Source organism: Monopterus albus, unplaced genomic scaffold, assembly GCF_001952655.1.
Source record: "Monopterus albus unplaced genomic scaffold, M_albus_1.0 scaffold65.1, whole genome shotgun sequence".
Lineage (NCBI taxonomy): Eukaryota > Metazoa > Chordata > Actinopteri > Synbranchiformes > Synbranchidae > Monopterus > Monopterus albus.
Window position 1 is genome coordinate 4,324,834 of NW_018127945.1, and position 12,599 is coordinate 4,337,432.

At 39.8% G+C, this 12,599-nt stretch overlaps 1 protein-coding gene across 4 annotated transcripts in view; it reads right to left on the bottom strand.

Moving 5' to 3' along the window:
- The window catches only part of cbfb (core-binding factor subunit beta), a 40,566-nt gene extending 28,271 nt beyond the window's left edge, over positions 1-12,295 (bottom strand). For all 4 annotated transcript variants that reach the window (XM_020604409.1, XM_020604408.1, XM_020604410.1 and 1 more), the window contains exons 1-3: positions 11,884-12,295; positions 11,210-11,296; positions 6,104-6,220 (exon numbers count right to left, since the gene is read on the bottom strand). In XM_020604409.1, the coding sequence (XP_020460065.1) occupies positions 6,104-6,220; positions 11,210-11,296; positions 11,884-11,961 (282 nt within the window). In that variant the 5' untranslated portion in view covers positions 11,962-12,295. The remainder of the gene's footprint in view (positions 1-6,103; positions 6,221-11,209; positions 11,297-11,883) is intronic.
- Between the last annotated feature and the right edge of the window lie 304 nt (positions 12,296-12,599).

The window sequence follows — 12,599 nt, forward strand, 5'->3', positions numbered from 1 at the left end:
ATCACTGGCGGGGATGAAGCAGCCTACAGGAGGGAGGTGGCTGGTCTGGTGTCATGGTGCAAGGACAATAATCTCAGCTTCAACACGATCATCACAAAGGAGATGATAGGGGACATGAGGCAGAACATAAGCAGCATCGGTGCTGTCAGGAGGATTTTGTGAACTTCCTCGTCATGCATTTACAGTCGCTGTAACTATCTTACAACGGCCTGTGCTCAGATCCATGTGGGTTAACTTTGAGCACTAAAGAAATGTTCAGTGTGACACACAAATAAATGGAAAATTAATTTAAAAAATCGATTGTTGTAAAATGGTTAGCTCTAATGCAGTGGTCAGTAACTAAGCCATATGAAACCACAGGAAACCCATGCCTCTAGGCCATATTTATTGTGGTTATTGGTGACACTGTGCTGTTGCATTAGGTAGTCCTATGTGAGAAGACAAACTGTGTGTGGCATTTTGTTTTCATGTTCTAAATACCCTACTAATACTGTACTTGTTTGTGCCAGAGGCTAATTTCCTCCCGCTCAGAGCCTGAGTTTTACAACAGTGGCATATAGTTTCTTTTGTTATTAAACTACTACTGTGATGAAATTACATTCATCTGCTTGTTTATTTTCTAGTGTTGGTTGGGTGTTTAATATGATTATTAGCTTCAAGCTCTCTCTCTCTTGTTCTCTTTCAAAGATACGAGCAGAAGAAGGCAAAGAGTAGGAATGATTGCAAGCCCAGAAAAGCACATTCTTTTGCCTCCTTGTTTCCACCTTCTCCCTCTCATCCCCTTTCCCTGTCAGGGTTTCTTGGCATTATCTGCTGAAACAGTTGCTCTGTAGAACAAGACAAACTCTGCCTTCTCCCTCCCTAAAAATTTCATTGTACAGGAAAACACGTTTCCTAACTGTGCATATGACAAACAAACACTTTGAACTTTGAACTAATGCTCCGGCGAAGACGGAGCGTCTGCCAGAGGTTTAAGTAAAGGAGCAGGAAATCCAGCTGTGCACACCGACACACGAGTAACTAATTACCGAATGTAACACAGCTGAGGTGCAGATCCCGCAGGTCGAGAGAGAGAAAGGAGGAAGAGAGGCAGGCCGCGCCGAACGGACCTGACAACAAAATCTATTACATCAGGTTAACATTAACATTGAGGTGTGTGAACTCCATATGTATAAATAGCTGAGTAAGCTGGTGTTCAGTAGGTTTGCTTGTTCATAGGCAAGAGTGTCTTTCAAACAAAACTCATGATTCACAACACTCTTATTACAGCAAAACATTGTACATATCAAAGAAATAGCTAAGGTTGAGAAGGAATGAAAGTGTTCTGCATCCTAGATTTGGTGTTTGCACTGGCTCATCCCTGACAGCCTGTACTTATATGCTTCTCATATCTCTCATCTCTGCTTAGTTTCTCCCCCCAAAACCACCCATCTCTCTTTGTCTCTTTCTTCTCTCTGTTTTAAATTTTGCTTATTTATATGTTTGCATTTTTTTGTGTGCAGACATGCATATATCTGTGTGTAAGGCTTAGCAATCAGTCTGGCGCCACATCTCATCAGCATGCAGGGGCAGTGTGCAAACACACTCACTGTTACACACCAACAAAGAAATAGCCACTGAATCTTACACGGGTAATTTCTGTGGTTTCAGCTTCATCCAAAGTTACATCCTCAGATATGATTTTTTCCACCAGCAAGCGGCCTGTGCTGGAGCCAATTTCCAGTTTCCACACCAACTCTTCATCGGTTCCATGTGCTTTCATGCTCCAGAAACATTGTGGCAAGAAAACTCAGCCTCTTCATCCTGGCATGTTGGTGAAAATGTAATGGGACCATAATGAAAATGAGGAGTAACTGCTGTCACCGTAATCACTTTAATGTTTCACCAGCAGTACACTTCCAACTTATTTTGATCATAGTTGTCTTTAAAACTTCAGGGTTCCACCCAGGCTGGAAAAGCAAGACAGCAACACCTATTCTAAAGTCCAGCATTCCTTGTGAAAATGTGAAGGAAATAAAATGTTTTGCACGTGTTGCATTCACACAAACACACACACACACACACACACACTGAAGGTGATTAGGCAAACTTAAAGGAACGTGTGTCGGACAGGAAGAAGGAAAGGCTGGAATCTGTTTTACCAAAGGGCACAAGAAGTGCAAAGAAAACTCTTGAATAAATGAAGGGAAGGAATGCCTTGACAATATGAAAAAATTCAAATTGGTGACTGATCACTGAATTAATCAACCAGGGAATTGAAACCCTTTTACCAACAAGAGGAGTGTCCTATGTTTAAAACCAAGTAACAATTTCAGAAAATATCATAACAAGTTCACTTATGAAAATGCTTCACTAATAGTTATAATTCTTAAAAGTATAAAATGGGAACAATCTTCTATCCTTTAAAGATCACTGTAATGTGCATTGTTGAATGTTGGTACATGCACATGTATCCTGTCCTGTTCACAGTTTTAGACTCATCTGTAAATCAGTTTAGGCACTCATTGGCTTAATACACAAAAATACATATGCTTCATTATATTCAGTATGATCATGTGAGCGGTTGGTTATGTCCATCTGCTTGGTTTTATTTTACGGTCAGCCAATTACATTGTGTGGATGCAGCGAATGTAAAATCACTGAATCTGAATCTGAATCAGCTTTATTGGCCAGGTGTGTTGGACACATGAGGAATTTGACTCTGGTACAGCGGCTCTCAATGTGTATGTACATATCCTTATGTATGGCAATAGCAAAAGGCAAGTAAACAATATAGGCTGACTATAAGTAACTTTAAACATTATATATTGACTTATTATTCACTTTCAATTTTTAAAAATGAATCATATATGTTATTAGATCGCCACAACTTCAACCTTAAATATTCCAAGTTGAATTAAAACGATACACGAGAGGTTGAATATTTCCATTTGACTAAAGGCTGCAGCCATAAAAACACTGTCTTGATTTTGAATAGTTCTATCAAATATAATTTTTTTTTACCAACAATGGCCTAAATTCTGCCAGTCTGGTTATCAGACACATACCTGACTTTTAACGTGTAACACATTAGTCACACACCTACCAAGAGGAGAGACTTTGAAAACAAATGCAGGGCTTGCCACCTTTTGTTACTGTGGGAACAGTTATATGCAGTAAATTCAGCTACAAAACACTAAAACAATGCTCTACAGCTGCATAATGCTGCTAAGGCTGCTGCTAAGCCATCTACTGATGTAAGTCATGTCTAGGCCACGCTAGCTAGCAAGTTAGCTGCTAATGCTAAAATTAACTTCACCCACAGCTGGCTCCTATTAACCAACCAATCAACGACAAGAGCCTATGCTTCTACTCTTTTTTTAAAATCTGTTTCTCAAACACATGCACTGTTGTTTGTACAGCTATCTTTGTGAGGATGCTTGTCGTCATAATGAAATTCCTAGCCCTTTACCTTAACCCTAACCTAATCCTAAATTCTAACCTTAAACCTAAAATCAAGTAATACAAAATACAGACAAGAGAGGCAAAGACAGTAACCTGGCTCTGCAGTCTGAACCGTAGTTCTTGAGGCACTGCCTCAGCCTATTCTATATGTCTACAATGAACTTTTTTCCCTGTCTACCCTGACTAAATGCTGAAGAGGTTTTTAGAATATTTGCCTCTTTATTCACATTTATGTCCAGTGCTACCTTTAACCATTAATGTTTCATGTTGTGTAGGCAGAAAAGCAATACATGAGAAAAAAGTTCAACAGTTCTAGATTCTACTTAATATTTTGTGAGCAATAACAATCTGCAATATACTGTTTATTGCAAGAGATAACTCTCCCCATACATCAGACATTTGTGTGTGTGTGTGTGTGTGTGTCTGTGTGTGGTTTAGCTGTGACAGTAATTAAGAGAAGAAGTTGCAACGTACACAAGATCTCTGCATTGGCCTTGACAGTTGTATTCTACAGGGAGGTCCGGAGGGATCGGGAGGTGGTGTGTGTTAACTTTGGGGTGTGTATGAAACAATGCTAGAGCAACACTGCAGAAACTGTACACGCAGTTCACAATTAAAGGCTCTGAATTGGAGTTGAGTAAAATTGTCCATTTTCTTCCAAACAATGTTTCTTTTTACAGAACACTCAGGAAACCATATTCTGTCTTTTTATACAAGTCAAATATAAAGGAATACTGCATAAAAGTACAGACTGAAACCTTATACTTGTGTTTTTGTTGGCGCTGCATGAAAAGAGTATTTCAGTAAGCTAGAGTCACATATTCTGAGTTACTCAGCTGCTAGAGAATAACTTTTTTAGTTCAAAAGATGAATATGGATGAAATAAGCAGACTGTCAGCAGGTTTATTTGGATCCTCAGATGTGTGTGTGTGGCTGTGTCTGAGTATGTGTGTGTGCTTGGTTTCAGTTATACAGAACAACTGTGAAACTGCCGTACGTTGACAGCTCTTGGACTCATTAAAACTTCATAGATCTGTGAGCACCACTGAGGTGACAAAGAAAAGGATATTATCTTACACACACACGCACACACACATACACACACACACACACACACACACACACACTTGCAATTGTCACTTACAGGGTCCGCACATAGACTTCATAGATTTCCAGCACACTTGTCCTAACCATAAACAGAACTGCTACTTGACTAACCTTAATGCCCACCCTAAGCTTAACCACAGTCAACACTTCCTTTAACCTTACACCACAGCATCTTTATATAGTTTAACAAATTAGTTGGGGGTGCACTCTCACAGTTTCTTCCCCAAAAGTATATATAAACAAGGCTACACATGCACACACACGCCCCATCAGAAACTTGTGCAAAATACCCAGCAGCCATCAACAAAAGCACACACACACAGTTGTGTGTTCTTCCCAGCCATCTGGGCACTTGTGTTAAATAATTAACTGTGTGAGATTAGTCTGTCAGCCTCAGGGCACGGAGGTCCATCGATTCCCCAGAATGCATTTTTAATGAGCCGCCAGTCGGCATTCATTTCAGCTGGCTAGTGTCCGTGGAGGACCTTCTGACACAAAGTCAAACACACACACACACACACACACACACAGGAGTCCAGGTTTAGCACCAGGGGAGACAATTAACATACACGTAAACACAGCAGCAGCACTGCTGTACTGTACAGTGGATATCACCTTGGCAACAGCAGCAAACAAACAAACATCTTTGGAGCTGTTAAAGTTCTTTAACTTTGAATTTGATCTTAAATGGGCAGGGGCTTTATGAAGCAGGCACAGTTTCTCATCCACTTACTGTTGTGTGACAAAAAGCTCAGCAGGGATTTCACCTCTGTGACCAGGGCAACCACACTGTGCAGCATGTACGGCGGATGGTGCGAGACAGCGGGCAGTGTTGTAAAAACACTGCAGGAGTGATCATTTCCCAGCATACACTTGTTTAAAGCTTCAGTTTTGCACAACAGGGTGCTAATAAACTGATCCCTTTCATTTGTCTTTGTGGATCTGTGCTCAACCTGACACCCAGAATCGTCAGTATTCAGTCAGGTCGACTTGAAAAAACAATGTATGTCTTAGACGTGCGCATACTGTACACGCACTGTAAACCCAGCTACATGTTTAGGAAAAGAAAACACACCATTTGTAGTCAAAAATTCAATTTTGTTTTTGGTTTGCTGTTAGTTTCGAGAATGCAATTTTCATTTCATGAAATTAAGAAGAACAGAAATACAGTAGGAAAAGCAGACAGAGGTGCGCGTTTCTGCAAATGGCATTTTTTCTGTAAAAGTTTCACATTGTCATGTGTGACAGTGACGCAGGATGAAAAACACACGATTCAAGCATGAAATAAAGAAAAAGAGGTTTTCTGAATCCAACTGATGTTGAATTAAGAGATTTAGTCAGCAGTTGTATGGATGGCAGACAGGGCATTGTGAACACAATTTATCAGAAAACGGATTTAGTTTTCAATGTTGCCAGTCTGGCTCCTACAACTTAGACCTTACAGTATAATCCATATAACCAACAACAGCTGAAAAGCAACAGAGCAAAATGTGTGTGTGTGTGTGTGTGTGTGTGTGTGAGGAGGCAGGTGGATATCTTTCTTTTGTCCTACCTTTCCTGTCTCTCTCTCAAAGTCAACATACTCCCTTGTAGGAACCTGCCTCTGATCTCCATGCAGATTGGCTGGAAAGAACTGGAGAGAAAGGTTGGTACCTGTAGCGACAAAGGCCTGGGAAGAGAAAGAGAGAGGGAACATTAAATCAGTTGTGAACGATGATCTTCAAGAAAAAAAAAGGGAGCTGCATATTAATAAAATGGTTTTGGCTAATATATTAGCTGCACATGTAGAGCAACATGACCATCTTACTCTGGCCATGAGATAGACTAAAGTCTGAAATTCACTCAAATGTTTGTTCCTGTTTGGTCTCCACCAACCTCTGAAAATGACATCTGGGTCTATAGCTGCTCACCAGCCATTCATTTATTCCAGCTCTTTGTGTTTCATGCTGGACAAGTACCATATAAAGCTGCAAAACAGGGTGTGATTTCTTGAGTCAGTTCTACCAGTAACCCTTTCACACTCCACTTTATTCAGTATTAGATCGACACTGCACTGATTTTACACGTCACTTTACTGTTAAGGATAAGGTTAAACAGCCTGTAAAAACTATTACATGTTTTTCTGTGATTGTAGAGGAACTTTGACAAGTCTGAGAAAATCCCTCAAGAGACGTCACTCAACTATTCGAACTTAGGCCAAGGGAGTACAAATGTATCAGTGACTTCACACTGTGTAAGGACAGGGCTTCTTACCAGGCAGAGAGGAGCTAAAAAGGATAAGCTGCATAACTGCAAAACACATCACTGAGGATGAATTAATTGTTTAGTCTAAAAAACTGTTAAAAAACAGCAACAAATTTCCATCAATTTCCCAAAGTGACATTTCTAACGGACCAACAGTCCGACACATATACTTCTTCAATTAACAGTACTAAGAAAAGCAGCAAATCCTCACAGTGGAGAAGATTATTTGGCATCTGTTAATTAGCTAAATAGATGGAGATAAGATAATTTGTTGATCAACAAACCAATTAATCTGTTTCTCACTGATTTCTGAAAGTACATTTTAAGAGTGGCCCTAACTAACAATAATGCAGATTTGAGGATGTTCCTCTGCAAGATTATGAAATGCTGATTTTAATATCATGGTTTCATAAAAATGTTTCCAGAGAGTTTTTGCATATCTTAAACAACAGAATTTTTGGATAAGTTTAAATGCTTTATTTGATAGACTGCATCAGATTTGTTTTTTTATCATTTCCTCAACCCACCAGCCCACCCATCACCTCTCTGTATTTCTTCTTGGTGTAACCGCTCTCCTCTCAGAACAAAAGCCCAAAGTGAACCGCTGGCCTGCTCTCCTCACAAACATACTGTGTAATCACATCATACTGTAGCTTTCCACATTTTTTTGATTTCCATAAAATGGCTTGCTCTAATGGGAGAAATTGCTCTTAAGATAAACACACACACACACACACACACACACACACACACACATATGCATGCACAGAGAAACATAGATAAAATGAAAATCAATAAAATGCATTTCTCTGTTGCAGTCAGAAAGCAATGAATTACCGATCGGCAGATAAATCAAGTTAGAAAATGTCTGTTTTAATGCCTATCTGTGTTTGTGTGTGTGTGTGTGTGTCTGTTGTATTTGTGGGTGTGTGTGATATGTTTGCTAAGGCAGATCGATACTAAGGTCATTAGGGCTGCGACTGAGCTGGAAGCATATGAATTATGCACCCTGTCAAATCTGTCCCTCATCAGAAAGAACAAGAGAGAAACCCTGAATGAAAGAGCAGAAGGACAGAGGAAAGAAATGGAGGGAAGAGAAAGCTGAAAACGGTGTACATGGACATACAAAAATAAAAAATGTCTCTCTCACACACACACAGACACAAATACAGAAATGATACCTCAAAGAACATCAAGTCATCATTTCTGCTGCATCTCAAGTATTGGATTACAACCATCTGATACTAATTTGCTGCCTACTACTGCTGGAAAAAAACGAGGGAAGGGGACGGGCAGAGCGAGGGAAGAGATGGAGGAAAACTGAGACAAAGGAGGAAAAGAAAAAAGGGAAACTGGATAACAGTGGTAAAGACAAGAAACTCAGGCCAAAAGAGCAAAGGAAGTGAAATGAAAGGAGGTGAGGGGACAGAAAGAGAGAGATGGGAGAAGAGTGGGAAGAGAGAGAGACAGACCAGGCAGCAAGCAAATCAATAGCAGTTTAGAAAGAGACTCATCTCTAATGAGCTGAGCTGAAGATAATCTACTTAGAACTATTGTCGCATTTATCAGAAGAATCCTAAACATTTAACAGTCACTGCGCGTGTGTGTGACTTGTCGGAATTCCCAGAAATACACCGATGCTTTATTTGCATTTTTACATTATTGTAAAAATAGGGCAGAAAAGGGGCATGTAATTTTATTTTACATATCTTATGTTCATTTTCTAATAGTTTAATATACAGTAGCTATCTTTATCATTATCTGTTACACCATGCAGTTACACATCTTTTATTCATTTAAAATGTAAAACACTGAACAAATACTATGTTTAACAAAATACCAGTTGATACTTTTTTGAGGAAGTTAGATTATTAGACATTATTTTAGTTGCTGTCTGGAATTCAGCCATGAAAATTCTTTCAATACAAAGTAAGGTAGTACATGTTTAAAGATCTCATCTCATCTATAAAACACGATCCTCGATAGCCTGATTGTGTCCGGTAGTTCTTCACACTGACCGTGAAAATAGCAGGAGGTGTTGAGCTGCGCCTGACCAACAGATAAATCAGCAACATGATGTCACAGCTACTGTCAAACCGTTAAAACCATGGTCATCAATTCTCACAGCAGGGGAGGCTTATAAATACAGTGAAGACAGGCGGACACATCATGTCCCACTAAAAGATGGTAAAACTAGATGCCACCCCCTCACTCCAGCCATGATGATGACAGCATGTTTGTGAAAAACACCTCAAGGATGACAGACTGCAAAAGCTGCCCTGGTTTGGTGCCAGAAGCCTGACGGCTTTTTCATCTGATTTCACCTTCTGTTGACGACGTGATGTAGGACGTTTAAAACAGACTTCACAAGTTAAGTGTGAAAACATGCACACGTCCTGACTTTCTTTAAAGTTATAAACTGCCCATCACAAATGCTACATGCAGCAGTGTTTGAAAGAAGAAACTAAGGTCAAACGAGTTGAGTTGTATGTTTGAAGAAAACTTCTCAGCAGCCAATAAACATGATGTGTTATTACTCTGACGTCCAAATGCTACTTTTCAGCAGTGGTGGAGTCTAACAACAGTATGTACTGTGCTTAAGTGTAATTCTGACATTTAGTTTAGTGTTAGTTGAATATTTTCATTTTCTGGTATATATTTCTACTCACTATAGTTCAGAAGGAAATAGTGTACTTTTTACTCATTTGTCTCGTTGTATATGGTTGCTTTTAAAAACCTACAGTGTAATGAGCATATAAAATATGATGCACTGTTAAACCACCCAACATAAATGTGCATGAGTATTAAGAATCCAATAGTATAAAAATACAGCTATGACAGAGAACATTTTGCATAAAGAGTGGGCACTTTTACTTTTAAAGCTACTCCACCTAATCCCTTTGTAGCCATTAGGGTCTAGAGAAACTCAGACCACACTGACAGCGTGAGCTCCAGGAGGGACACACAGAGACAGGAGGGACTTCACATTCTGTCTCATTTTATTTGATTTATCAGACAGTGTGTAAAATCTTAGTAAATGCACCTTTAAATAAAATTAGCTGAAAACATTTACATACTTCAGTAACAGTGTGAAGGTCTATACAAATGCAGGACACTTTACATTGTGATCTGTTCATAAGACAAAGGAGTTCAGTAAGTGTGTGCCCATGCTTTTGAGAGGCATCTCAAAACTGGGTATATATTGAAGACGTGGCTGGAGAGGAGTGTGGTTTGGGAATGGAAGGAGACACATTCGGCCAACTTACACTTATCAGCTGTGACACTGTTGCCACAAATGATCTCTGACTGCAACAACTATCCATTAACATGCTACCTCGAGTAAGAAAATGAAGACAAACACTTGGTTAACTGCAGTTCAACACAACACTGCAACTACACCTGAATAAGCAATAAAAATAAAATAACAATTACATGATTATTTGGATTATCAATTACTTTGTCAGTTCTTTTTTCAATTCTTTAGTCAATAAAATGTCAGAAACAAGTGAAAAAGATGCATCCTACACCCAAGTCTTTAAGTTAGTGTAGTTCAACCACAGCTTAACCCAGATATTCACCACACAAGACAGAAAAGCAGGGAATGCTGGAGAAAATTACATTAACAATGAAACTATTATCAAAATAGCTGCAGATTTATCTACTAAAAATGTATTGTTCCATCTTTAAACAGAAATGAAACATTCTGAGGATGGTATTTACAGCAGCGCTGCTTGGATGATTCATCATTATACAGATGTTTATTTTCTGCTGCTCCCTTTGTGTATATCCACTCCATGTTTCCACTACAGTATACACAGTAAGATCAGATATGATAGGTGATATTTACTTTAGGTGACCAATTAGGCCCCAAATTACAGCCCTGCCTGTGACCATAAAGTGCCTGCATGTTCAAATGTGTGGGTTCATGCTGAGACAAAGATGACTGCAGCTGCAGAATATAAAGGGAAGAATTCATGAGTCTGTGAGTGAAGTTAAGCCTGCTAGGTCTGCATGCCTGATAACATGTCTGCTTCCTGGTGCAGAAACGCATCAAAACACTGGCACACGCAAGATGGGTGTGTGTCTCTACAGTGAACTGCTGCGCAGAGTGAGCTGATGGCACTGCGATGAACGCTGGCTGCTGCAGAGGGTTTTAAAGTTTCTTTCATATGATTCTTTCAGTGTGCTGTTTAATTGAACCAAACATCTGCTTCATAAAAATCTAGAGAGGACATGTGGTCTGTCTTTTTATCATGTCTGTCTCAGTGTGCATCTGAAAAATGCAAGAGCTTCACATCCCCACAAACACATAAACACTGACACTTTCTCTTTGTGTCACAGAATAATAAAAAATTATCGCCACATTCCCTTTTGTTTTACAATAATAAGGGAATGTATTTAGTCTTGTACTTACTACTTCTGACCGTCCATCCCTGCAGGCGTTCTGGAAGCGGGCTTGTCTCTCCTCATGCGGCCTGTCTCTGAACCCAGTATATTTAATCTACAGCAAAAACAAAATGGACTTTAAATAACACTTCCACTGGCTATTCACGTATGTAATAATGTACTCTGATTACATTGTGTGATTGATTTAGAGCAGAAAACACTATAGAAACAGGACAGTGAGTGGTGACGCTCATTTGCACCAGAAGGCTGCAATTTAAAGGTGAACCACAGGAATTTTGATTTCATGCAGAAGGCATTATTCCTTGTCTCTGTTCTTCATCAGAAACTCTACAACATCCATTGAAATAGGGGAAAAGTAATAAGAGAATATTAACTGTAAGATTCACAGGCTCAGTAAATGAACAAAAATAACAGGGCAAAGTATAAAACAAGGACTTCATTGGCACAGGTAAAATGGATTTCTCTCAAATTCACATGAACAGAAATACAATGAAGACAACTTAGTCTCCCAGTCTTTTACTCTTCTGAGGATCTGATTCAACTGTACATGTTCTCCAATATTGAAGATAGAAAAATGAATGACTACTTCGACCCAGCATGCTCTCACCCTCTCAAGAGCCCCTGCCTCTATTTCCGCCGTCTAACAGAATGGACCCAGTGCAGCAACAGACTCACACTCACCTCACACTCCCTGCTCAACTTGCGGAAAAACTCCTCATTCTCAAACTTGCTCCTCTGGTCAGGGACTACCCGCGGCATGTTCTCCAACACTTTTCCGGCCTCTTGAGTTTCACTTTTGAGCCTTTTTTATTTGAATGATCCCGCACACAGTAAAAGTTCAACTGTGTGTCTTGCCGTCCGTGCCTCACTCAGCCTCCCTCTCACTCACTTCTCTTCCGTGTCTGAGCGTGTTTTTTCTTCCCTGTGTGGAGCAATGTGCTCTGTGGCAATGACTGCTGCTCTTATTATGATTTGTCAATGACTACGGCTCCTGCGCGCTCCGGGCGTCTCTGGCTCCAAATGGCTCTTATAAAGTGACCCACCGCTATAGATAAAGCTCAATTTGACCGCGAGTCTCTCTCTCTCTCTCTCTCTCTCGCTCCCTCTCTTCCTCACTTTCTCTCTCTCCCTCCTCACTATGTCAGTCTCCCTCTCTCTATCTGTCCTGGTGAACGTGTGATTTCAAGCCAGTGCCAACAAACGAGCTCTCTCTGTGTAACTTTTTAGTCTACCTGCAACTTTCTTGTGCTCCTCGTAGGCCTTCGTGTATTCAAAGAGTTTTGGGACACCAATAAAACACAATATTAAGCACAAATATTGGGCTAAGTATAGCCTGTAATTTGACAGCTTTAATTAAAGTCATGAATTTTATGATGCAGACATTATTTGTAGACTAC